We start from the raw sequence: 26,291 nt of genomic DNA, 5'->3' as shown, positions 1-26,291 counted from the left end.
AAACAAATGGGAAGCCTTGCTGAGAGAATTAAGAGGAATATGTAGAACATGGACAAGAGGAGTAAAATTATAAGAAAAATGGAAGATGGGGACATTGAAAAAGATAGAGAAGCTATAGCAGACTATGTTTGTGCAACCAAGTAAGTTTAAAGTGGATTAGTTACATCTTCACTAATCCTGTTTGTAAATTCCTTAATAATTAAACCTTCATTCAATTTAGGTTTATTTGCCTCTAAAGCAACTTAAGTTTATCAACTTCACAGTTTATTTAGAACAGATTTCCCCATGTATGGTCAAGTGGAAGGGCACTATGGGTCCCAGTAGGAAGATGTCTTTTGCTCTAGAATTTTACTGGAGCATGGGGAGAAGAGTGGTCCAGCATCGTTATTATTCTAATTTAATTACAGCAAAACCAAGAAAGATTGTTGCTGTTGCAGTTCTGGTGGATGAAGAGAAGAATGCAATTGCCTTTTTACTCTGGAGAGCATTTTTTAAGTCAGGTTTCACTTTGAAATGAGGAATTTTTTTTTTCAGTAGTAGGATATCCAAGGGGAGACTGATGAATAGAAACACAAAACTAAATAAGATCTTGGCATCGATGTTTTGATGGCCCAAAATTAGAATGTAAAATGTAGAGCAGACTATTGAGAATGTGACTACAGATGAAAAAGAAGGTGAGTGATGAATTGGGGTTAATTTGGCTTTTAAAGTGTGTCAGCAAGGCATTCAGCATTTCAGGAGAAGAACTGTGTGTCTCAGTAGCCTTTGGGATGAGGAATTAACCCATTAATGACAGCACACACATCAGTGGGAGTAGAATACTACAACTCTGATAGGAAGTGACTCCTAAAACCATCTTTTCATTGTATTAGAAGAGCAGAACAAAGGAAGGAAATTGGAGGAGAAGCTGAGAGATGGGTTTGATATTAAGATCATGAAGAGAAAAACACTGAAGTGCATCTGTCTGAAGAAAACTTCCCCTTGATTTTGTCCCAGGGGGAAGACTATTCCAGGATCACTAAATTCCCACATCTTAAAATACCTGTGATAGGGTCTTATCCATAATACATACACTGACTCTTTTTGTGACTGAAAGCAATTACTTGTGAGTGAAAAATTACCACCTTCTATCAGAACCCCCTTTAAACTCCTTACGTACATCTGCATTTTCCCAGTTAATATCTCCGCTTTGGCAAGGGTTCCTGAGTTTCCTGATGCTTGTTTGTATTCTTTTTCATTTGTTTTCATTTCTGTTTTTTCATTTTTCTCTCACAGTGAACAAACACCACCACACCTTTCATTTCTTCAAAAGACTTTCAGTGTCATGAATGCACCATTGGTGATGATTTCAAAGTAGTAACTGGACACTGCTTCTTATCCTTCTATGCTTTAAATTTTAAAAAAAAAAAAAAAATCACCCTAATCTGTCGATTTAAAAAATATATAAATGTAAGACAATCACTAAATTGGAGAGTTTAATAATATTTTTTTTACTTTCAGCTTAGTCATAGGCTTGTCAAAGAGCCAGGTATCACGTTGCCTCTTGGGGGCCACCTTCAGGAAGACCCTGGCAATATTTTTGATCTGTTATTGAATCCTCAGCCCCAAAATTTGTTTAAGCTAAGCTGTGCAAGAGGAGCTTCATCACTGTTTGATATTTTTATCATAATAAATGATTTTGGAGAAAAAGCAGCATCCAGTTTGAGTTTGCACAAATTATTTCACAATTCTTTGTATCGCTTCTGTTTCCTTGCTGAGAACTTGATTTTTCAAGCACCTAAAAATATCTCAAGTTGCTGACAAATAGAATAAATACAGTTCTTTGGTAGATATTTGTAAAGTATGTGCTAGTGGAAAGGAAAGGATGCAGCCTGGAAGGCGTTCAAAAGTTTGCCTTTAGGAAGGGATTTGATGACAGAGAAACGTCAAACCAAGTCAAGGAGAAACTTGAGCAAGATTCTGTGCCTGTCAGGGAGATGAAAGTGAGACAAGAAGAAATAGCTGCTAAGTGATGATTAGAACAAATCCTTCTCCCTTCACTTTTGTTTTGTGTTGTCTGTTCCAGGCCTGTTTCCTGATGTAGGTGGAGGGTATTTCTTGCCAAGGCTCTCAGGGAAGCTTGGCTATTACCTGGCCCTGACAGGATGCAGGCTGAAAGGAAGAGACGTACTAAAAGCCGGCATCGCTACACATTTTGTGGAATCTGAAAAGGTAAAGTGCTGACAGTGCCGGCAGGGGCACAGCCCACACCCACAGCGACAGCTCTGAGGTTTTAGCACCCCAACATACCTTTACTAACTCGAGTGTCTGCAGCAGCAGAGTTATACGAGCTGGCCGTGCCCTGTGAACAGGGGTGGTAAGAAGCTCTCAAGCTGTCATTCTAACACTTGCCAGATAGTGACAGCTTTGCTTGGAAGAAGGAGCAAATGTTGCTGTCTTCACAGTCCTGCTGTTGGAAGGGCATGAGCTACTCAGCATAATGGAAGTTGCCTACAAAATTGTACGGTTCAAGACAATAGAGATTTATACAACTGCTAAGTTTTCAGTCAAGGTAAAAACCCATCAAATGAATGTGTTTTTTATCAGTCTGCTTAACAGGCATTTCTTTCTTACAGTGCCTGTAAGGAAGGGTAAAAATCAGTATGTTTCATAAAGTCAGAGCCAAAATGGTCCGGTATCTGGTGTGGACTTAAATGAAAGAGAAACAATGATTTGCTTTCCTTCTCTGCACAAGGACTTGTGACTGTCATTGTGGAGCTGGCAAAATGCTGCATTGTTGCCACACTCCTTAAATCCAGATGGTTCAACACTGAAAAATGAACTCTGGCTCCTTGTATTGTTTGCTTTGTACCTCTTTAAGATCTGTTAGAAAGTTGGGGAGGGTGAGGGGGGTGTTTATGTACATACATACTGCTGTTACCAGTACTATATTACCATAACAGTAATAATTCAAGTAGAAGATTTTTTTTTACTTACTTGTAATTAAATCTTATTTTTAATAGCTACCTGCCTTAGAGAAAGATCTGATAGCACTGAAATCGCCTTCAAAAGAGAAGATAGCAGACTTACTGAACTCTTACCACAAGAAGGTAATCTGATCAGTTATTGAAATCAAGCAAAATTGTTATATATATAAGGACATTCTTTTTTTATCTGTGCTACTGATAACTTTTATTACAGTTGAAAAATAATGGGTTTCCAAACTCTTTGCCCTTTATAAAACACTAATTTGTGGCACTAATGCCTACAGTGGTCAAAATCAGAATTGAAAAGTCCTTCTTCACCTTTTTTATTCATTTGGATACTCCAAAAATCCCTGCTGTGATCAGCTCCCTCTCTCTGTGTGTACTTCAGTTTCCAGCCAGTAGCATGACGAGGCAGAAAATACATCGCTGCTTAATTTTCCCCATTATTCTTGGGCTTCTAGCACACTTTGCAGAAGGCAAAATAGATAGCCATGAGCAGACTGGAGGTGGTACATGATGACAGATGTGATCTGGGGAGTTACCCTGAAATTTGGGGATTCTGACAAACAGAAAACAAGGGTAGAACTACTGGCCTAACCCAGAGGCTGCAGGAGTTATTCTGCCCATTAAATGCTGCACTGTTCACTTGGAAATGGGTGCTGTATTTCCATCCCAGACAATTTCTCTACATCAACCTGAAAAATGTCTTGCTAACTTGATGCGCGCGGCATAAATTTCAGCCTTATTTTGATGCAGACCATCTGCAGGCCAGATTTGAAACCTGAATTTAAAGGCTCAGGTTGTTCCTTTGACTTCTCAACTATTTTATATGTTTGTAACCTTGAGACAACTGAAAGCCCGAATAAGCACAGCAGTTATCAATAGGATAAGTATTGACAGATACACTGTAGGAAAAGCACCTGAAAGCAGTATTTGCAGCGGGAGAAAGATGCCATTTTCCCAATGGACTAACCCATACGTGGTGCTCTGTTGTGATTTTGGAAGTGAATCTGACTGTATTAATACATAATTAGTATTTGTGTTGGCCCTGTGTAAAAAAGAGCATAAAAATAAAAGGTTTTGGCTTTACAATCTGGGCCTATTTTAACTGCTTTGATGTGGATTATAATTTTATTTCAATAGAAAGAAAACTTCTAGAGTTAAACTAATTTGCTTAATTCTAGTTTGTTTTAACTAGTTTTTAACTAGTTTGTTTGGCTTTAAAACGAGGAGTGTCTACTCTTGTTATTTCTATTTTGGAATTACTAAGTTAATATATTCAGGTTAATTAGAAAAATAAATGGGATAAGCTAATTAACCTAGCAGTACTGATTATTCTGACAAAATAGCAAGCTATGAAATAGGAGTGATTATATGTTGCAGAATACAGAAAAGGAGGGCTGTGTATTTTTAGTTATCAGAGCTGAAATGACAGGGAACCTTCCTCAGCTTCAGCTGCTGGTCCTGAAACATCGGCTTATGTCCTAAACCCCTTAATGTGAAGATGTGAAACATTTGACAGCCTTTCCACATAAGGCCAATGGATCTTTCACACACTTTAGCTGTCTAAATAAAACTTTGTAAAATGACATAGAAAAGATAAGGAAGAGAAATGCCTTTTTTTTTTTTTGTCACTAAAAAAGCCTGAACATATACCTGAATATTTTTAGAGAAAATGAAGCTTTTTTTTTTAAACAATCTCAGGTTTTTGGGTAGATTTATCTATACTGACTTTCTTAGTGTATTTTATAGAAATGTTTTGATAGAATAATCAGAATTACTTGTGTACAAGATAACCACCCAGTCAAATATGCATACATATTAGCTCAGAGCAAGCACTGCATTATGAGGCAACATCTTCAACATTCACAGGATAAAGTGACAATTTCATTTATGCACACTGCAAAACTTTAATTCGTTAAAAATGTCACTGTCTTATGAATATTAAATGAAATTTTTCAGTACTGATAACATTTTCAGTCTAAAATAACCAGGTATTTGCTTTCTAAATAGTGCACAATTGATCAAGAAAAGAAGTTTGTACTCGATGAACACATGGAGAAGATTAACAGGTATTTAGCAATCTTTCTTTTGTTTTTTATTATTGTGGATGGAGAATGTGAAGTTAAATCAAGGAACAGTATTCTGAAGATAAGGTGAGAGAAATGACATCCAAGTTTAAATAACTGTTTTGTCTTTAGAGAGCTTTATCTGAAGCTCATTAAATATTTCACTTATCAGTGCATTAAGTACTTGAGCATATTTGCCTGAGTCATACACCCTTATATTAAGCAACCACCATATGGCACATTAAAATGAACATTTTCTATAGAAATTGGATGGGGATTTGTGAGAGAAATTGTCAAGTTGAATGGGGGAACGTTACACAGCACATTTATACTCATTGGTTTAAGGCCATTTCTACCACTGCTTGGAACTTTGGAGTATCAGAAAAGGAAGGAGAAATAAGTGAGTGACAAGAAACAGCTGAACCTCTTGAAGAGGGATGGCAGTAACTCAATTTAGAGACAAAAGATGTTGACACCAAACCAGTAGAATGGAGCTAATGGCTAAGGACTTGATGTGCTATAAAAATAGATAAGACTGATGGTAGTAATTGAAGTTAATAGATAAATAACAGAGTTTGTCAGTGAGGTTTAGTGAAACACTAGAGATTGTAAAGGGAGAGGAGATGCCTGAAAAGCAGGTTACTTGAAACGGAACAACATGGACCACATTGTTAGGAAGAGCCAAATCAACTGGTTACACTGTTTCTAATGTCAGTGTTACTCACCCTTCATAGGTAAACTAGAAGGCTGAGGCAGTTCATGGACTAATTTATTTTTCTTACAGTATTTTTTCAGCAAATAGTATGGAAGAAATTGTCAAAAAATTAAAGCAGGATGGCTCTCCTTTTGCCATTAAGCAGCTAGAGGTAATGTCTTCTGTATTATTTTTGTTAAAAAATTTAAGTTTGGGTGTGTATTTCCTTATCATGGGGCAGGCTTTATTCATCCTATTAAAATAAATAATATTGCATAACACCCATAGGACACTGGACTGAGATCCTCAGGCTCTCACATATTGTCCTGAGGGATTCTCAGTAGAGCTATTCAGATAAGAGTATTCCTCTGTAAAACCACACATGACAAAACCATGTCACGTGTAACTGATTTTTTTTTAAATTCATGAACAAAAGAATGGCTACTTTGTTGCTTCTTCAGAAAACTTTATAGCAGCTTTTTTCTTTCATGTGATTCATAAATGAATGTCCTTGGAGTTGACTAAAACTTCTAAACAACTGTCTGTTGTGTTCAAGAAATAAGACTGTGTTAGTATGAAGTGCTTCGGTCCATACAGAAATTCGTGGGAAAAAAACCCTACAAAACAAATCCCCCATTTTCTAGCAGATCCAAGACTTATTAGTGTCAACAAATACATGTTTCAGACAAGTTTCTAACAGCATACATTCAGTGCTAAACAGTAGGATTAAGTGAGATTGTAGGATCAGATAATTTCTTCTGTGAAAGATCCATAAAACCAAAAACTGAATTAAGAGATGGGTATCTTCACCTATTGTAAGGGAAGTGACATATTGGGCCTCTGAGAGGTTTTTGTCTAAGTGAAAGAAAGTCACTATACCTGCTATTATTCTTGTAAGGGACTCCACTGAGCCAGTGCCACTTAATTCAGTCACCTTCTGATAGTATCTTATTGGCATTCAGGTCGAATTGTAAATTCAGCCTGTAGCTTTTGGGATCATTATGACAAAACCAAGATGGTCTGAAAGAGACTGAATCAGATGTCAAATATTTCTATGAAGACTCCTTTGCATTTTAGTACTCCCCACTTCAGCCTATCCTGTCTCTTTTCCAGGCTTGTTCCCTAGCACCAATCCCCTCCTTTTTGTACAGAGAGTTTATTTATAGATACACTGGTGACTCATTTTTCTGCAATTACACCTACCCATTTTCTTGCCTTGTTTCCCTTCCTTCAGCTTGATTTATACCAGCACCTCCTCCACCTTCAGCCTCATTGATATGCCAAGATAACTAGTCTGCTGCATCCAGCATCTCCCTTAAGTGCTGGTTTCAGATCTTCCCCATTCCAATACCTTCTTTGACCAGAAAGAACTTGCCATTGCCATTTCACCCGTGGAACCATCTGGCTGTACCGTGCACACCATCTTAGCCTGGTCTGAGCAAGGAGTTTCTAATCTAAGTGACAGAACGTGAAACTCAAAAGTAGAAAGGCCCAGTTGAAAGGTAAAGCCAGCAAGAGCGCATTACAGGAAATAAGGTGTCCAGTTAAGAGCTGCCACCCATCTGAGACCTACAGAATGATGTAATTAGAGGTGGAGCAGATTTCTTTATCTGCAGAAAGGCAGCTTATTGTTAGAGAGCTTGAACAGGACTCAGGAACTGTTGGCACTTGGAGCCAGCACTGGCTCTTTCTGGGCCAGCTTCTCTCCCAGGCACAGCGGTCAATGTGCAAGCAACAGAACCACAGAACCACTGCTTTTAAGGCACAATTGCACAGCCTCCTGCTTGTGTAGCAATTGCACATTTTCCAGCTTAACTAGGCAAAATGGGTCACTGCTGTATCAGCTGGTGTCTGGAGAGGGATGAAGAGTAATTGGGAGCCAGAAAAAAAAACATTACTGTTGATGACTGGAAACCTGCCATTTCAGTCTGTGGTAAGAAGCCTAATGTCTGCAATGAAAATAATGTAAAGAGGCAAATCTTACCATCTGCTGCTTTTCAGTAGTGGCAAAAATGTCCTAATTATCAGGAAATGTCTGTTGTACTGTGAATGATAAAAAGCTATCAGTTGGGTTTAAAGGGAAGAAGAGTCTTGTTTAGAGAAAGAAAAAAAGATAAGCAACAATAAGAATTAGTTCCTTTTCCCTACAGCCCATAAAGCTTTAAAGGTCAGTTCTTTTTTCTTAACTAGGTTTTTGTCTTTCTCCCCACTTCCCCCTGCTGTTGACTGGCACGCTGGTAATCGAAGGGTAATCATGAGAACCAGATTTACAGCATTTGTCTGTGTGCCTTAAACACATCCTGTGTGTTGGGTGATATTTATAGCCTGTAGTTCTGTCAAAAGAAGGGAGGCAAGACCTCCAGGCTTCCTATCAGCAAAGCAATGTAGGGCTAAATTACTGCAGTATCTCTTGATGCCAGACAAGAAGCTGGGATACATATGCATTTATTTTATTATTTTTTCTTCCAAAATTTTCTTCTTTGCATATTGTCAAGTCTTTACAAAGGTCCACAAAGCAGCTACTTAAAGTTTGTTGCCAATCTCACTACTATTACCTTACTATGCTATTGTACCAAATAAAACTGAAGTGCTGTGCAATACTAATGTCACCTACAATATCAGTAGCATCTAAGAGCAAATTAGACTATAAATATGATATTAAAAAATGAACTATAATTGCTTATAACACCCACGTTCACTTGCCAAAAGATTGTTTGGAAATGGCTTTCAAACTGCATTAGATTCTCTGGTTAGTAGTAATTTGATAAAAAATGGTGTGACCTTGGGAGTTTTAGGATTTCCACGAGTGACGGCACACATCCCAGAGATCTCGCTGATCAAAGTTTATGCAAGGTAGTTCATTTAGTGTAACAGCAGGGTGGGAGGGAGCAGGAGGATGAATAGGTGTCACACAAGTGAGCTCGGGGAAAAGAGTGCCATCATTTACTTCACAAGGTTTAAAATGTGGTAGACTTTAAAATGCATCCAAATCGAACAGAATAAAAACACCTTTAATGTCTTCCCCAGACTCTTAATAAGATGTCACCCACATCCTTGAAGTTGACTCTCAGACAGCTCAGAGAAGGAGCTTCCATGAGCTTGCAGGAGGTACTCAGGATGGAATACAGACTGAGCCAAGCGTGCATGGTGAGCAAGCAGCTGTGCCCTTTGTCCCTTGCCGGCCACAGGGTGGGGGGGAGCAGTTTATCAGAGGCTGAGTTTTATGGAGATGACATCAAGGCATCATAATTTAGAGGTTTTAATTTTCAGTATCATCTTTGTGTGCTTTATATGCAACTCAAAGGAGACTACATTAGTGGTGGTCAGATGGGAATGGTAGAGAGCTTCTGTTAAGAAGCTATGAGAATATAAATATATATGGATGGTTTTGTATTTGGACCATAATTTTAAAACTGGTGTTCTTGAACAGATTTTGTATCTAAACTACTGAGTGCTCAGTGCCTCAATTCCCAGCAGCAGCATGGGAGTAGTTGTTTATCACTGCCTTTCAGGAGTGCTGTGATAAATTTTTTATAGACAACAGTAGATTTTAGTAGTATTTGTACTAAGAACTGAGTACTTGGATAACACAAAATAAACAGATCCTTTCAGTAGAACAGAGCTGCTAACTGAATTACCTGAACAAACACCTTCCCTGTGGCATCCTTCTTGTTAGTCTTGCCACATTTTAAAGAATGTATTATAGATCTGATTAAATGATTTGTGGTGATTAAAGTAAACGCTTAGAAGTAAAAATCTATCTAATTCTGATATGCTGTAATGTGTGACATTATCCTTGCCATAGCTTTCCTGAAACTAGTATGGTTGCTCCTCTGCTAGGGAGGCATCCTTAGGGCCTTAAGTGCTACATTTCCCTTTACCAAAAAATAACTGCATGTTTACAGGATTCCATTTAACTGCAAAGTGTTCCAAGGATGCAGAATACATCACAATTCCTGAAGAGTGGCTTTTCTCAGAGGAGTTTCTGATCTGACACACCTTAGCCCCCCCTCACACAAAGCTCTTTAGAAAAAGAGATGCAAGACAGAGAGAAGACTTGCACTATGGGAAACACTGGGTGATCAGCTACAGCTCAGACTGATTTTAAGAGATGTGGCTGCATTAAAGCAAGAAGATGTAGAGCTCTTTAATAAGTAAAGAGAAAGCCTAGAAGAGATCAGTACAAGCAGGATTTAACTGAATCTTGAGAACTTGCATTTCAAGCAGAAGCAGGGTAGGGGAAGATGGGATAAATTGAATCTGTCATGTTATAAGTGTTTTGTTTTTTTAAATAATCTTTCAGAAAGGCCAGGACTTCTACGAAGGGGTTCGAGCAGGTAAGAATGCACACCAGAAACATTTCTCAAACTTAATAACATGAAAATTCACTGTTGTGGTGCTTCTTTGGAGATTAGTAGTTAAGTAGCAATCTCTAAACTAGATTAAGTGCGTGCAGCAACACCCCAGAGAACACTTTCCAGCTTGCCACAGGTTTTGCTTATTGGACTCCTGTATGGCCAAAACTTATTATTTGTTCCAAAGCACAAGAGCTGTGTTGTTTCCTTTGTGTAATCTCAGTTTCCTAACATTATTTCTCTACCTGGTTTCACCACTTCATTGTGAAAGCTCAAAATATATTTGTGTATCATTTGTGCCCACAATAATGTTGCCACATTGCTGGTTCAGCCAGCTATGAGATGGTTTAAGACTCAAAGTCAAGAACAACTCTTTGCATAAGAACAGACTTACTTTTCCCCCCCATGTCCAAAATATCTCAGTATAGAGGTGCCTTACTATTAACAAGAGTATATCTGTAAACTTAATGCTAAATAATTCAGCATTTTAAGGCATTGGTCAAGGTAAGTAGAGGTAAAGGTAGAGCAGTGGCTCAGCAAGTTCATCGGGGGGACAGACTCTGATTCCGTCCTTGATCCTACTGCTGATTCACTGTGCAGTTTGTCGCACCCAAAGTCACATCTGTTAGGAGCTGTAGCAATTATTTATATACTATTCAGTACAAGAGGAAATAGAGCACAGGATTTTCCAAGGAGCTTACAGTACAAGGCACTTGGACGGGTAACTTTTGGGTCGGACTTCTAATTCACAGAGATATATACTCACTCAAGTACGCATTATCACCTCCTCCTCATTTTTTATATCTATCTTTATAAAGTATTTTAAAATCCACTTGAGAAATAGATATTAGTGTTTGAGTGTTTGCTATTGGTAACACTGTATTAAAGATAGCCTGAGGTGAGAGAAGCAAAGTTGGTTTGTGCAGCATGGAAGAAGTTTCTGATTTTAATTAATTAGTCTTCAGCACTTACTGGCAGAGACTCCTTTGAAGAATTTACCACACACATCAAGAAGTACGTGGTTTTCACAGTGTCGGTAATGGGGACAAGGAAATCTTATTCCTAGGATATTTTCTAAATCAGCATATCAGCTACTGAAATGTAGTCATTCAGGAAGTGGCAAACTCAAAGTCTGAGAGTCAGAGGAACACCAAACAGAACTCCTCCTTGTAAGGCAGAAGGTCACAAAACCATCTGGGACTGCGGTACAGTACAAAAGCAAAAACCCTTTCAGTATGGCCAGGAAATACACAAACTGCTTGTAAAGAAAGAAGCTGCAAGAACAGCAGTTGGGAAACTTGTCTTTTGCACAGGATGATGTAGCAAAAGCATAGGTGTCGCAGGGGAAGGAAAAAAAAACCAAAACCACCCACCAGAGATCCAGCTGCACTGAGGGGAATACCACTACTCCTGCTAATTCATTCTTGAAGCACTTTTGCTCTCTGCTTACTGAATATATTCTCAGGTTTTCTGTCTTAGAATTGTTTCTCTTGTTTCAGAGGGTGTGGAATCTGACTCAAGATAATTTTTGTAGTTGGGTCTGATCTCATAAAAGTCATTATCCAACACGGTGCTGAGCATCCTTTTTAATAGGAAGTGAGATTATTAAATACTTCACAGGATCAACCATAGTGAATAAAAATGATTAATTTGTTATGCAGTGGCTTTTTACATTACAAGCATTTAAGAGCCAGCTGTTGACCCTGCCTACCACAAAAGGATCTACCACAAAATAATGAGTTACAACAACCAAATTTTAGTTTAATATTGTTTTTCAGCGGCAATGGCCAAAGGTCAGGCTCTAATAATAGCTTTTATCTGCTTCAAACCATAATTTTAATAGGCATGCCAGGAAAGTAGTTTAAAAGCTTTTTAAACCTGCTTTGACCCGAGGTCAGAATTTCATTTTCCTTTCAGCCAGTTTTTTCAACCTAAAAATCTGCTGTGGCAAACAGTCCTTCCCTGTTTATGATGCTTGTGATTGGAACTATTAAAGAAAAGCTAAAGCCTTAAAGCATAAACCACATAAATCATATTTCAGCAGCATTTTTCCATATAATGGTAAATGGGGACTTTGAACATTATAGGTATCAGTTTTTCACCTTGATTTGTAGAATAAGAGGTAAACTAAGAAATCCATAGGTCTGTTTTTTAATTCTTACTGCCTAAGAAGAAGCCATTTCTGGTGTCTGAGCTCAAACACATCCAGGGAAAATATAAGCTCATCAGCAAATCTCAGGGACAAAAATCTGTTCAATTCCCCTCCTAACTGTGCAGGAACGTGCACTTGAAATGGAGCTCTAAAGGTCTCCTACATATTGCTGATGCTGCAGAGATGTTATTTCTGTACAGCTTCTGCCTCCTCTCCTGCAGAGCTGGCAGATGTGAGCCCTGCCCTGGGCACCCCGGGGCCCTGCAGTAGGCAGAGAGAACTTCAGGTGCTTAGAAATATCAGTGGTTTGACTGTGCTGAAGGAAGCTCAGCAACACAGCACCACCAGCTGAAGCCTGGTGAAGTAATGGCTACTGAACAGATTTTTATCAAAAAGGTAAAACACAAGAATAAACCTTTAACACCCTTAACTCAGTTACTTTTATATTAATGAACTTCCCTTAGCCTACCTCAGAAGTCTTCAGAATTTCTGTTCCATTCCTGTGGTGATCCATCTCAAGCTGGAGAAATACAGAATACACAACTTAATGCAGAAAGGGGATATTTTCATGATGTCACTAGAAAACAAGTTTTTAACTTATAAGGCTAAATACTTAATTGGAGAGACCAATTTGAGCATTCAGTTTATCCACCGGAATAAAACTGGCCACAAATGCAAAGAAAGATGAACTTTCCAGCAGTTCCCTGGAGGGCAGAACCAGCAGCAGTTACTACAGCATGGCAGAGGTGAAGCTGCAGTAATATACACATGGACTTTTTTCCTCTAAGTGTTGGCTTTTGTGGATAACACTTCATTTTGGCCAGATTGTGAACTTCAAGAAAATCAGTAGATAAGTACTACACCAGTGGGACAATTATGGCTTTTGACCCAAACCAATCAATGGTTTCACATCACCGTGTTCAGAATTAACTTGAAGGATCATAGCTTTTCAAGTTACCCAGTTGAATAACATAGTAAAATCACTTTTCTGCAGGAAATTTCCTTTAAATATTCGCACATGGGTTCTGTTCTCTGTGGAACTGCAGCTTCTATCTATATAATGGGTTACTTCTTAAAATTAGTGTTAATTTTTTTCTAGGGAGTCCTTAGTCCCCTATTTGTAAGTAAACAGGTGTAGGACTCTGATTTGCCTTTCTCTTAAAAAATATAAACTAAAGAGTTATGATGCCTGTATGTCTTCAGCTACAAAAATAATAACCAGTGCAGTTGTCATCTGAATGGTATTTATTTTCTAGGTACTCTCAAGTGTTGGTTAAAGATGGAAAAGTTAAAGAGAAGTTCTGAAGTCACATTTTTTACCAAAAAAGGGTAAACAGGCCATATGTTTTTATAAGGCACAATCTTTAAGTAGGCATTCTTTTCATTGAACTTAAAATCCCACCCCCTTACACATTTCTCATCGTGGGTATTTCTGGTTTACTCAGCAAGAACAAAGTTTGTTTAGAAAGACATAGCAACTTACCAAAAAAAAAAAGCTGTTATTCTTCAAACTTGGGGGTCTCTGTAAATGTCTTCTGTTTACATGCCTTTAGAACCATCCTACTCTGAACTCAGAAAACAAAAAAATAATAAAGTCTGTTCTCAGCAGAAGCAGTTTAGAGGTGCTTCCTCTTCCAGCCCATCCTCTCTTATGTGCTGTGGGCAGTGTTGGTCAGGAGGTCTCCCAGGACACAGGTGCATCTCCAAATCAGCTGCTGCTATCACTCACCTGAAGGCAATTTGTGTTGTGAGGGAGGTTGGGCAGTTAGTGCATCCTAGAGAGCCACAGCTCCTATAGCTGTTATTTTTTAAATTATAAAAATTCCACATTCTGAATAGCATAGCATCTTTATGGGTTTCTTAAAGCCTGAAAGGTGACTGGAAGGATGCTCTGGAATTCCATTCATATTGATCATTTTTAGACACAAATTAACTCTCTCTTATTGTTCACTAGTGCAGCTGTTCTTGCTGACATGTCTTCAGTGTTCCTCTGATACAAGGAATGTTTTTTGGGAATTGATATTTTCTTGTTATACTTTTACATGTGATTCATTTTTCACTGATCCATTTCCCAGGATACAGTATAAAGTCTATATAATCAGATTATTCAAATTGTCACAGTTAAATCTACGCAGGTCTGCAGTATCTGACAGTATTTACAAATAAACATTCTTGGTTTTCCCACAAAGATACTCTGCTTTACTCTTTTCATCATGAATTATTTTATTACTAGTTTATACAAGGTGTTTAAATTAGCTTTAGGCATTTAACACCACTTTAAGGCATCTCCTGCACTCTCCAAAGAGTCAGATCTTGCACAGAGGTGTGAAAGGCCTTGTCCAAAAGGAGCATTGTAGATACTGTTCCCAGGTTCACATGGAAAAGCATCAGGGAAGAGTGGCAGGTCTAACAGAAACCACTAATTTCAGATCTGTTCCCTCAAAGCTTGGGCCACTCCTGAAGTGATTCACTGTTCCTTGTATCTTCAGGCAACTCCCAGATGTGCCTTTAGACAGGTCACAACTCAAGATTTTTTATAAGAGTAGAAATACATATGTTACAAAAACTCTGCCTTGATTTTTCTCCCCCATGTGACCGCTGCAGTGATCTGTCTTGATGCAATCTTAACTCATTTTAATTAGAGGAAATTTACAGGTAACTTTGGTGTTTTTCTGTTCCACCTGACAGTGCTGATTGACAAAGACCAATCCCCAAAATGGAAGCCACCTGCTCTAGAAGAAGTCAGTGATGAATTTGTGGACAACTGTTTTAAGCCGTTGGGAAACGACGACCTCAAGTTGTAAAGATCAAGCCTACTGACATCTTATATATATCTGCTTAATTCTGTAATATAAAAATTAATAGTAGTGTGATAAATTTTGACAAGACTCTATTAACTAGCCTGACATTCACAAGGCTAATTTTTTGCATTCAGGAACATTCTCTGTAATGAGGAAATAATTGTATCTCTGGTTAGTAATGGGAAAAATCACTTCAAGGCAAATTGTTATTTTTACTGCTTTACACAATGATTAACATTTAATTTTTTTGCATCAACCATTGGTTTAGGAGGAGCCCTTAGGGAAGAGAGCACAGTTAAGGGGTGACCTAATAAGCAAGAAGTCAGGAGACCTCTTGTATACTTGGTTCTGTCACTGACCTGTTAAATTGGAGTTGTGCCTTAGATTCTTCTCCATGCAATGAAAATAAAATATCCTTAAAGCTTTAAAACAGTCAGAGCTACAAAGGAAAGTGGAAGACAGAATTCATGGTGTTAAATAGCCTTTTAAATAAAAGCTCAGGCTGGCATATTATTAGTCTGAGAACAAGAAATTGTTCTATTGATTTAACATCTGGTCATTATTCAGCCTTGCTCTGTGCTCTAAACATTGTTTCAAATGTCAAAATATTGCCAGAGCCTAGAGCACACTTCTGTTTGATTGTACAGCCCATTTTTTAAAATGCTATTAAGTCTGACCGAACTGCATAATTAGTTTTTCACGACTGCAAAAATTTGCAAATTTCTCTTGGTCTTACGGTGCTGAAGAAACAACTGCCTCGGACCTTACTGTGAACACCAAGCAGCACAGTTCCTGTGCATTAAAGGTTGCTGGGTTCTGATACTAATACATGAGGTTATATGACATATATGACATAACCAGAGCCCCTTGCTAAAGTATAATCTTTATTTTTGGGGGGAGGGATTATTTTTTTCTATTGTGTGTGCAAGACACAGCTACTGATCTTTCTTAAATTACTCCCACATGCTTTTGTAAGGTTCATCAAATCATGTATCAGTATTTCTTCCTACTTGTTTCTACAGTTACAGGCAGGTCACAAATAACAGATTTTTGGCTTCTCTGATGATGAACCACAGAGACTGAAGGAAGAAAACTTCTGTTCAAATAACACAGTCAGTAACCAGCAACGGGGAATCAAAAAGGCAGAGCTACAGCTGAACCATAATGGAGTTTTCAATATTGGGCAGTTCTTATTACCAACAGTTATGGTCTGCAATGGCTTAAGGTTCCATCCTTTCCAGGAGCTGTTGCCTGGAAACAAAGTCCAGGAAATTCAAGCAGCAAGGTGAACGACCAGAGTGACTTTCAAAAAATCAGAGGTGAGCAAAATTGAGGAAAAAATGGCACCTTGCTTTGTTGCTATAATCTTTCAAGATAAAATTGTTGAAATTTCAGCTGTGAATTAATGTTACCACGGACATATTTGTTATCTCCTTTTTTCCAAATGTACTTGAAAAATTTCATTAATACCCTTAGGGTAATTCTGAAAATATGACTTGAATTTCTACCTCAGGCTGGTTCTGTAAGAAGTGTAAACCTCCCCCCTTATTTTTAAAAGTTTTTATATGTTTTACATTCTTAAATGATGGCTATTTTTAATTTATTTTTTAAAGATTGGTTACTTTCATTACTTCTGTACAAAAGGAGTGGTCTTCAATGACTACATTTAATGAAAAACACAATAATTCCCAGGGAGTAGGGGCCATGCCTTCTCTGACTGTAAAGGACTTACAAGGTTTTAGCAAGAATATATTTCTCAATTCATAAGCTTTGACTTGCATGTTCAGTTGCCTCCAAAATTTATGTGAACAGGAAATACCCCAGGCTCATGGTAACAAAATTCTGTCCAGTTTGTGTGTTTTTATCAAATAAAAGGCATACAAGCAGATGGTAAGTTCAATTTTATTTGGTCCACAAGAAAATATTTTCCACAAAAAATATTGTAAAAATATATTGTAGTGTGTTCTATTTGGGAATACTGATGTGTCTTACTCCAGAAATGTCGATTTTACAAAGTTGTGCTGCAGTTAATGTGTTCTGAACCAGTATTAGAACGTCAAGTCCGTCACATCACATCCACTCAGACTAATCTTAGGTTTCCTGGAGAAAATATAAAGCAAAAGTATTTTTTAACTCCTAAACAGAAGTAAATGGTTTTGCAGAGTTTGCCAGTCCTAAACTCGAGTGCCTTTATTTCACACCATCAAGTCAAAGAGAATCAGTGGCAACTTAGCTGGGAACCCACTGTACATGGGCTTATAAACTTTATAAAACTGTAGCACAGCTTAGCACAATTTAATGGTAAGTAAACAGTTGTAACATTATTTAGGTAAAGAAGTCTTCATTTTTATTATGCATTATTATTGCGCCTATTGAATGTACAGCAGGGTTCTGGAAAGGGATTTCCTTCGATGTCTGACCAGACTGTGGTACTGAACAGTTTTTATTTATTTTTTATTAAGGATAAGTGCATTATTTATAAGGACAGCATCTTGTGAAAGAGATGATTTTCCTGGTGAGAAGCTGCCTCCCTGTTGTTTGCAAGCTTGTTTGCTTTCCATTTGCTGGACGCTTTCCCTGAAGTGCCAGTGTCATGGAAAGCAGCATAAACCAGCTGGAATTGCACTTCAGGCCACACTGAAGCTGCTGTAATCATCAGGCATTAATGAGGGAAGACGAGGTGTGGGGCTGCAGGTGAGTGACTGGCTGGACCCACCAAGCGGCACAGCCACCATCCCACACAGCAGCTTCTCCAAATGGAAGCAGTCTGTGGTGCATGTTTAATTACACCTGGGCAACCTTCTCCTTTGGGGAAATTCTGAGTATTTATCAGAACGGATACTGTGATGTAAGTTCAGGCTGGTTTATCATTCTGCCTGCTGTTGGGCCGTGCGGTGGCAGCCTGCCAGCAGAGGAGCTGCTTTCAGAAGTGCATCTGATATTCCTGGAGAGTGTCAGATGCTAAGGCTACATCCAGAGGAAGGATTTGAGACGTGGCAGCAGCAAAGCACTGCAACACCCAACTCCCCATGGCAGCCACCAAGGCGTCTGTGCCAGGGTTGAGGCAGATCCACCTCATTGCACTCTGAAAGGGAGTGCAGTTTTTATCTGCTGTTCACCTGCCTGGCCAAGAATGGCTGTGGAGCTTGGGGATTTTTTATTTTTTTTTAATTACTGTGGGTAGCTGCGTTAACATTCTCGAGTCAAAACTCATGTTGGAGTGGTTGGCCTGGTTTTGTAATAAAGCTTTGTTTTAGCTATAATATAGGAATCTTTAATACTGTGGTTAAACAATGCACAACTGATATGTACTGACCTGGTCAGCATTTTGGCTTTGCTTTCTAACTCGCCCTAATACACAGAGGTTTTTTAGGCAGAGCAAACATAGGGTATGAGCTAATGTTTTCTATGCTGCAGAACTTCAAGGAACATCACTATTAGCAGTAGAATTTAAGTGAGCCTTAATACCTTAGTCCCACTTTGCATATGGCTTTGAAGACAACGACGTTACTTCAAAGAGGACGTTACAGCATAAGCCGATTTTGTTCCCTTTTTCAGCAAAAGCCTGAGAACAGTCTTAATAGCAGGGTCCAGTCTGGTCACTGGGAATTAGCAGCAGTCTTGTGCTGTGTCACAAGCATTTTTCACTTGATTTACTCTTGATAAAACCACTTCCCAATATAGGTGAATTTGAAATAACTAAATTTGTGCCTCACCGTTTGCGAAACAGCTCAATTCATGGGCTGTCTCATGTCTGAGAATAAGCTAAAAATAACAGTTGACATGGTCCTCTCTCTGCTTGCTTCCCATTGCTTGAAAAATCATGCTTTGTATCATTCACTAGAACTACATGTACCTTTTAAAAATAGTAACAGCTTTTGCCAGTATGGAAAGCATTTCTCTATAAAATGAAAACATAAAATGGAAAGCACTTTGATCTAGGAAAAAGAACTATGTCTTTTAAACTGGCCATCACAGAAAAAAAAGGAACAAACAGGTGGTAAAACACCAAGCTGTTACAAGGCCTTCACTTCGGATAAAATGCCAGCAACAACATCCCTTTAAGATTAATACAATCCATCCCATTTCTGATCTCTCAAATGCCAGTTGTGAGCGCGGTGGGTCAGGCTGTGAGTCCTGGGGAAGCAGGGAGCAGTGTGTGGATAAAAGCCAGATAAAATGGGTAAAGAATGTAGCCCTTGAACTTTGGGCCTAAGGCTTCGTCACTAACTCAGTGCATGCAGGGCACTGCTCAGGGTCTGGGCTCCTGGGGCTCTTCCTGGCACCACCACACACAGATTTACCAACAGATGAGCAAGAGCCCACAGAAGCTGAAGGAAGGTGTCCTGTCCCATGGGTGCTACTTTAGAGAGGAGTTTTAGTGTAACACAGCCATAGTTCCCATGAAATGAATTGTCCTAAAACACTGTCACACCTTTGAAGGTTCATTTCACTAGTTAGCATCAGTAGTTTTTGCACACCTATCTGGGTTACAGCAAAACAACAAAACCAAATCCCCCCCCCAAACCAGCACCCAAACAGGAAAATAAACCTAAACAAACCCCCAAACCCAAAAAAAGCCGAACAGCTTTGGTCTGAACACAGTGATCAGATGTCATCAACCTGTCTTACTGCAGGATTTCAGAGACTAGCTGTCACGCATTTACAGAAGCATCTGCTAATTATAATGCACTGTTTTGTCAGTACTGCCATGGTTCTCACTGGTTCACCCCAGAATGGAAGGTGAATGGTCTTGTCATCCATACTGTTCCCTGAATCCTGCTTGGTTTTACGAAACGCTTGCCATCGCCTTCATTATTTTGTGGTATTACAGATTTGGCCAGGTCAAAGAATCAGAGTGAAATTTATGGCAGCAGTTACCTTTGCTACGTGCAGACCTTGGTTTCACTTCAGCAAAACGCAGACAAATGTACCAAGCACAGAGAGTTCTTCTCACCTGCTAACAGGCCACTGATCTTTTATGCAGTACAGAGAAATAATCCACGCTTTGTCACTCGGTGTCGCTGGGGCCTCTCTGGCACTGCTTGTACAGCTGCAGGGCAGCCACACTCCTCTCATCTTCTTTTTAACCCTAACTTCTGGTCACATCCAACACATACAAAGACAGAATATACTCAACATACAGCTGATAACAAATGACACTCGATGAACAGATTCGACTGTGATCCAATTAGTTTGTTAGCAATGCAGGTTAAAAGGCAAACTTTTTTTCTCAGCCTCTCTCCTTGCAAACCCATCCATACAGTGGCAATATCCTCAAACCACAGCCGATTGTGCTTTATTCGCACCAGTACCATGTACAAACTGCTGCACTGACAGGCCAGGCCGCTCCCTGGGGCCAGGCCGGGGCTCAGGGCACGTCGCTCTCGATGAAGGGGATGTCGCTGTACTTGCTCTCCGTCACTGCCCACTGCTTCACCGCCTGCTCTAGGATCTCCCGGGACAGGCGGTGCGCGTAGTCCAGCACGATGGTGCTCGAGGGACCCTTCTCGTCCACCTTCACTGCTATCAGAGAGGATTTCTCCCCGGCGCATCCTTCGGTGCCTACCCCGATCTTCTCATCCTGGATAGCCTTCGAACCTTGACAGGCAGCCTTGGATTTGATGCATCCCATGGTACATTGGAAAATGCAGCTGCGAAATTCAGTTCAACAGCATGTTTTGATAACCTGGAAATGCTTTCCTTGTTTGGTGCAGTGCTGCTGCTGCTCCTTGCCACTGGCTCCAGTTATTTTCATAGAACAGAACATCTCCTTTTGTGCTTCTGAAGAAACCTGTCAAAATAGTGTTTCACAGAAAGGCAGTAAACAGTTTACCATTCTCAGTGAGCTCCAAGGAAAGCTAAATTCACTACAGACGCTTGTAGAAGCAGCTTAAATAAATCTCAGCACAGTGTGCGTAAAATGTTTTTATCAGCAACATCCATCTACTACAAGCAGGGAAAGTTTGACCTGAATTCAGGCTGCCTTTGAATGCAACTCCCAGTAAAGGATGGAAGCCATCTAGGAATGTAAAGGTCTTAGGAAACAAATAAAATCTGTTTCTTCCTAGCTGACAACGCATTGCTCTTTTCCTCAAACTGCAAACAAATATGTTTAACTCCGGGGACTGCTGCTGCTGCTGCAGGACATAAACACCAAAACCAGCCCACAGCAGCACCACACAACCAGCATAACCAGAGCCTTGTGTCGTGGCCATCGTGCGCCCTTTGGGCAGGGTGACACTGATTCCCAGTGTCATTCTGCTGTTGCTCAAGGAGGCTCAAGCACACAGCCACCAGACGCTGTTCACAAGGAACAAGAGCTGTTTTCGTTTTTTCCCTGGAGAGGTCAGGGAAAGCAGCAGCAGCCTGCTGAGATCAAGGCAGTTCCAGCAGAGCCAGAGCACCGTTCTCACTAAAGCAGGACAACTCTACATCTAGAGAAGGGAAAGTGACCAACAAAACGCCTGACAGGGTTCTTTTGAACTCCTCAAGATCCAGAACTGGTCCACTCCAAATCCTGGTATATGTTTTTGTTTACTAGCCTACAAAGCTGTTTCTCAGCCTATTTTCTCTCCACAGGCAAAGCAGAATCTCACGATATGCCTGACTTTGCTTGGCATGCACTTACCCACTTATCAGAGTTAACAGACTGCCAGCCAAAATAAAGACTGTGCTGCACAGAAACCAACTGTTCCCCCACAGCTTCACCCGATGACGTCGTTCTAAGGTCAGCCAAAGTTAAAGAGTTTTTTGTAAATAGCCTTTGAAAATATAATCATGGCAGAGATGTTAAGCCTTACTTATTTCCTTTACACACTGGAGGAAACGGAGCCTCCAGTCCAGTAACCTGATCACAGGCAAATATTTGCAGAGGAGATCAATCCCATTTGCAGGCAAATGGTGCTTCACAGGTAGGGTGGGACTTCCCCAGTGCAGTAGCTGACTCAGGGGAAGCAGCCTCCTCGGGACAAGCTCCTCTCCTCTTTTTGCTCCTTCATAAAAACCTTCACTACCTGTCTGTAGGGCTGAAGTGACAGTACAGAGAAGGGGTGGATGGAGTTCCTGGCAGAAAGTCAGACCTAAAAGGCTTCTGAAACCACAAAGCCCCTAGAAATGCTCTAATACCTTTAGCTTTGTGTCAGAACATTTGTAAAATGCTTCAGTAAAGTTCAAAAAGTTTCTTTTGTGCCGGCTGAGATGCTGCAGGCACATGCCAGTGTGTTTTAGAGCAGGTTGTACAGTTAACAGGCCTGTAACATAAACCCTGCTGCCAGTTTTACCCAAGACAGAGGAGAGCTAAGCTGTCAGTGAGTAATAATTTGTCATTAAATGAGTAAAAGGCAGAGTTAGTAACTTAATAACAAGTAAAAGGCAGGATTCCCTTCACTGTACAAAAAACTATGGAGGCTTATAAAAACCCCCTGAGCTTTATACCCATGTCTCTCCACCACATACACTGATCAAACCAGAGGCCAAAGAGAATCTGAAAGCACTTCAGATACCTGAATAATTCAAAACTTTGTAACAGTAATATCTTGTGTATGTCTAATTTCAATATTTACCATTAATAAAACATTAATAAAAATAACTTCCACTTGCTCTTCTGGATAAATAGGTCGTTAGAAGCCCACAGCATGGCAAAGAATCACTACCAGCAGCTACAACCTGACAGCTGCAGTCTTGACCCACCCAAGGTAGATACACAGCTTCCCTGGGAGGGACATGGGTGTGCTGCCCAATTCCTTCTCACTACATTACTGGTAACAACGTATTTTTATCAGAGTTTGTCCCTGACACTTTACTTAAAATAGATGAAAAGATCCAATCTGAAGAAGCCAAGTTTGGAGTCAAAGTTTTTTTATATGTTATTCTTTTTTTATTTTTTTGGTGCTTTTCCAAGGAGGTCTGATAAACAGAAGCTAGCTGTACTTTATTGTTGCTTTAATGTTTCCCTCCTACAACTGGAGATGTCTGACACCAGCAGATGAGTTAGTGTCCAGAGGAAAGGAGGGAATGTGGGGTAAGGAGAAACTCCCTAAGGTCAGCCTCTTCCTCTGCAGGATTTACCTCTGTTCCCACCCTCTCACCTCTGCCTTTTCATTTGAGCTAAACCAAATGTTTGTGTGACTGTCCTACACAGAGGAAAGGGTGGGCTATAAAGCTTACAGACAGCAAGGCATGCAATACAAATCAGTTGTTCCAAATTGACTACTGGTTGAACTTAAAAGCAAAGTTATTGACCCTAGTTTAAATCCTTGCCTGTTGCTGATTGTATTATTTATAGAGCTCAGTACTTTCCAAGTTGCTGCAGGAAGTTTTGTAGTTTGCCAGCTCTACTGGAGTTAATAATTGTTGGCACAGAAATGATTGCAAATGAAGCTGCCCTCAACCTTCTGACTGCTTCCTTGTTTTTCTGACAACCATTGCTTGCACACACATGGTAAAGAGCTGCTTAAATCCCCTCTGCCTCAATCTCATCTCCAGGGTGTTCTGACAGGGATTTTAACATCTCTACCTTTCCTCACAAAGCTCACACCCTCGGAGGGAAAAAAAAATAAACCAAAGTAAACCAGTTCATTTTACTTCCAGCACGACGTTTCATTCAGTAACTGCACAAGGCAGAATTGTCTGACAGGAGCCTGTTTCTTTCAGCGCCCAAGCTTTAAGCTGTTGCCAGTTGTGTCTCAGAAACCACTGGTTCGATGCTCGAGCCAAAATCTCTGCAGACACAGTTCTGCACATGACAAGCTGAAGGCAGAGGTCAGGGAGCTCAGCCTGCTCTGCCACACTCTCAACTGGCACTTAGAGCAGCACCATCAAAAACCTTAACACATCGTCTCCTTTTAAAGACCGATTTTTCGGTAAGTGAAATGTTGATTTATCTGAAAAACACAGGCTCCTGGTTGTGCTTGATTTCAGTCGGCACACAGTCCAAATATTTCCAAGTACTTCAAACAACAAACACGGTGTATTTACTTTAAGGTCAGGTGTTGTTTCACCTATTATGTTATTTACTACATGTATACCCTGTGATAATACAAGGAGAGAAAAATACTGAGTAGCTGAACTCACCTGGCATGTGAGGGCTAAGCACTGTCTCTGCCAGCCTGGCCCAGCGCTTCCTGCCAAGGTAAGTTCATTTCTAACCTACTGAAGGAAACAAAACAATGGTGAAAGAGTGCCTGCAATTCACTATTAGGTGATGTAAAATACAGGGAAAAAAAAGCATTGATAGCAACTGCCATTTCATTAAACAAATGAAATTTACTTTCTAAGGTATTAAAATATAAGGTATTAAAATAATCAATAAAAATAATTACACAAGGTTAAATGTGAGCTATCAAAAAATAAGAGTTTCACCTGCCCTCTTCAATACAATTCCATAGGATGAAGGCAGGCAAAAGAGAAAGAGTTTTGCTGTTAGGCAACATCTCTAGCTATCCCAGGCAAATAAGTTCCTGCTACCATTTAAAGGTTTTCCATCCTCGAGAACCTTGGAAAAAATCTTGAAGTTCAATACTACACTGCAAGGAATTGCTTTCTGTAACACTTTCTGTTATAGCAGTCACCAGATTAAAAATCAGTCATGCTTTTCAGAATAGCTTAGTGCAGCTTTGCCCAGCTGAAGACAGCAAGTAATCTCTGCTGTGACAGGGCCAAGCTCCTCGCTTCCCAAACCTTTACATCCTTGTAACCCTCCTCCAGGCAGTTCCCTCTCAGGTCTTCCCTCGGTATCCACAAGAGAAGCTCAGAGTGCTGCTTACCAAAAGGACTGTCCCCCTTGTCCCCAGTAGAGCACAGACACCTTCACTTCTGGGAATCTGCGAAGGGAACCCACAAACAGAACTCAGCACTCGCCAGGATGTCAGAGGTACACGTTATCATGGAGTTGTGAATCTGTAGGGCTGGACTTGCAGAGGTCTGTTTGCCTTTTCTCATGCACAGAACTTGACTTTGACAAAGGTAAAAGGATGATACAGCACTTAATAAATTAGACTGAATGACAGGCTGCAACAATTTATGTACAGCACCTAATCCCAGGCGCAGAGTGGGGCCACTGCTCGGGCAAGTGGCTCCTGACCTTAGACAGGATGCCAACTTCCTTCCCCAGCAAATCCAGTTAAGGATGACTCCAGCAAGGATGTAGGAAGGGTACTGTGCCCCATCTTCTGCCTAAGCCTAAAAGTTCTCTCCTGTATTCCCTCCTCCCTCTCAGGGCTTCTGCTGAGACCTGGACCTTGACTGTCCAAGCACACAGGGAGAACATCCAGCTAATCCCAGTGCTGCCATTAGCATGGAGACAACAAACATTAGTCTGTAACAGAGAGATTCAAACTCTTGAGTTTGGGCAGGTGACCCAGCTGACCCCCCAGCAGAGGAGAACCAAGCAGCCCTTCGGCATCCACACCTCTGAACTGCACCCGATCGCATTCAGAATTCACGTCCTCCACGCGACAGTGCAGAGAAACAGAAACCCAGCGCACCCTATTGCTGCCTCTCCCTAACGAGGTGGGCTGTCACTCGGGAGCACGCACAGTAACTGTGCCTTTGGATACTCTGCAGCCTTGAACAGAGCAGCGGCACACAAATGGCAGAGGGATGAATCACTCCCTCGGTGCACAGCGTCGCCTCCGTCGCTGCAGGACTCAGAGGCTCCCCGTGCAGAGCAGCCCCAGGCGGGGGCTCCCAGGGCAGTCCAACCCACCAGCTTTCATTCCTGCCTCTCCTTAACATCCAGCTTCCTGCAAATCCTACAGGAGATGCACTGTATAACACTGACTGTAGCGACTCCTTCTAATCACAGGAAAATGAAGTTTAAAAAAGCTCCAGTTATTTTAAGACGAGCACAGTACTGAAGATGCAGCTAACTCAGGCAATCACTGAAATACCCAAATACCCCAGAACAACTCAGGCAATGAAAAGCAAAAATAGAGCCCTCATTCCTAGCAGGGCTGTCCCCTCCCTCTCATGCTGCTTAGTGCCAGCAAGAGATAAGAGCTACAGATTGGAAAGGGCTGGATGCAGCAACCACAAACAACTGCTGTGCAGGATTAGCATGTAAGTGAAAGTGTCCTGGTTATCTGCCTCAGGGTATGTGCCGGAATTTCGAAGGCTTGGGTTTTTTCCCCTCTGTGTCCACAACTGATAAAGGTTTTCCAGGCTTTCAAGCCAGTTTGTAACTGAATGGAGAAATGACACACTGGCTTTTCAAAACCAGGCACTACCTCTAGTTTACTTTAAAAGGCTTTTC

The 26,291-nt window shown here is 40.4% G+C and overlaps 2 protein-coding genes across 4 annotated transcripts in view; one reads left to right on the top strand and one right to left on the bottom strand.

Annotated features, from left to right (window-relative positions):
• Positions 1-16,925, top strand: part of HIBCH (3-hydroxyisobutyryl-CoA hydrolase) — a 39,834-nt gene extending 22,909 nt beyond the window's left edge. For 2 of the 3 annotated variants that reach the window (XM_027901982.1, XM_027901983.1), the window contains 7 exons: positions 2,066-2,211; positions 3,003-3,089; positions 4,980-5,038; positions 5,820-5,901; positions 8,757-8,876; positions 10,033-10,066; positions 14,925-15,103. In XM_027901982.1, coding sequence (XP_027757783.1) covers positions 2,066-2,211; positions 3,003-3,089; positions 4,980-5,038; positions 5,820-5,901; positions 8,757-8,876; positions 10,033-10,066; positions 14,925-15,040 — 644 coding nt within the window. In that variant the 3' untranslated portion in view covers positions 15,041-15,103. Of the gene's footprint in view, positions 1-2,065; positions 2,212-3,002; positions 3,090-4,979; positions 5,039-5,819; positions 5,902-8,756; positions 8,877-10,032; positions 10,067-14,924 lie in introns of all 3 variants that reach the window. The other variant, XM_027901981.1, reaches the window with a different exon arrangement.
• Positions 16,926-19,469: 2,544 nt separating this feature from the next.
• Positions 19,470-24,191, bottom strand: CUNH2orf88 (chromosome unknown C2orf88 homolog). The gene is made up of 2 exons (XM_027901984.1): positions 24,113-24,191; positions 19,470-20,831 (listed from the first exon to the last, which is right to left on the bottom strand). The coding sequence occupies exon 2, from the start codon at positions 20,670-20,672 to the stop codon at positions 20,409-20,411; it is 264 nt and encodes an 87-aa protein (XP_027757785.1). The 5' UTR covers positions 20,673-20,831; positions 24,113-24,191; the 3' UTR covers positions 19,470-20,408.
• Positions 24,192-26,291: the final 2,100 nt, after the last annotated feature.

This window comes from Empidonax traillii, unplaced genomic scaffold (assembly GCF_003031625.1).
Source record: "Empidonax traillii isolate 1590-97213 ecotype Southwest subspecies unplaced genomic scaffold, ASM303162v1 scaffold830:size275092, whole genome shotgun sequence".
Classification (NCBI taxonomy): domain Eukaryota; kingdom Metazoa; phylum Chordata; class Aves; order Passeriformes; family Tyrannidae; genus Empidonax; species Empidonax traillii.
This window is presented reverse-complemented; position numbering and strand designations above follow the sequence as displayed.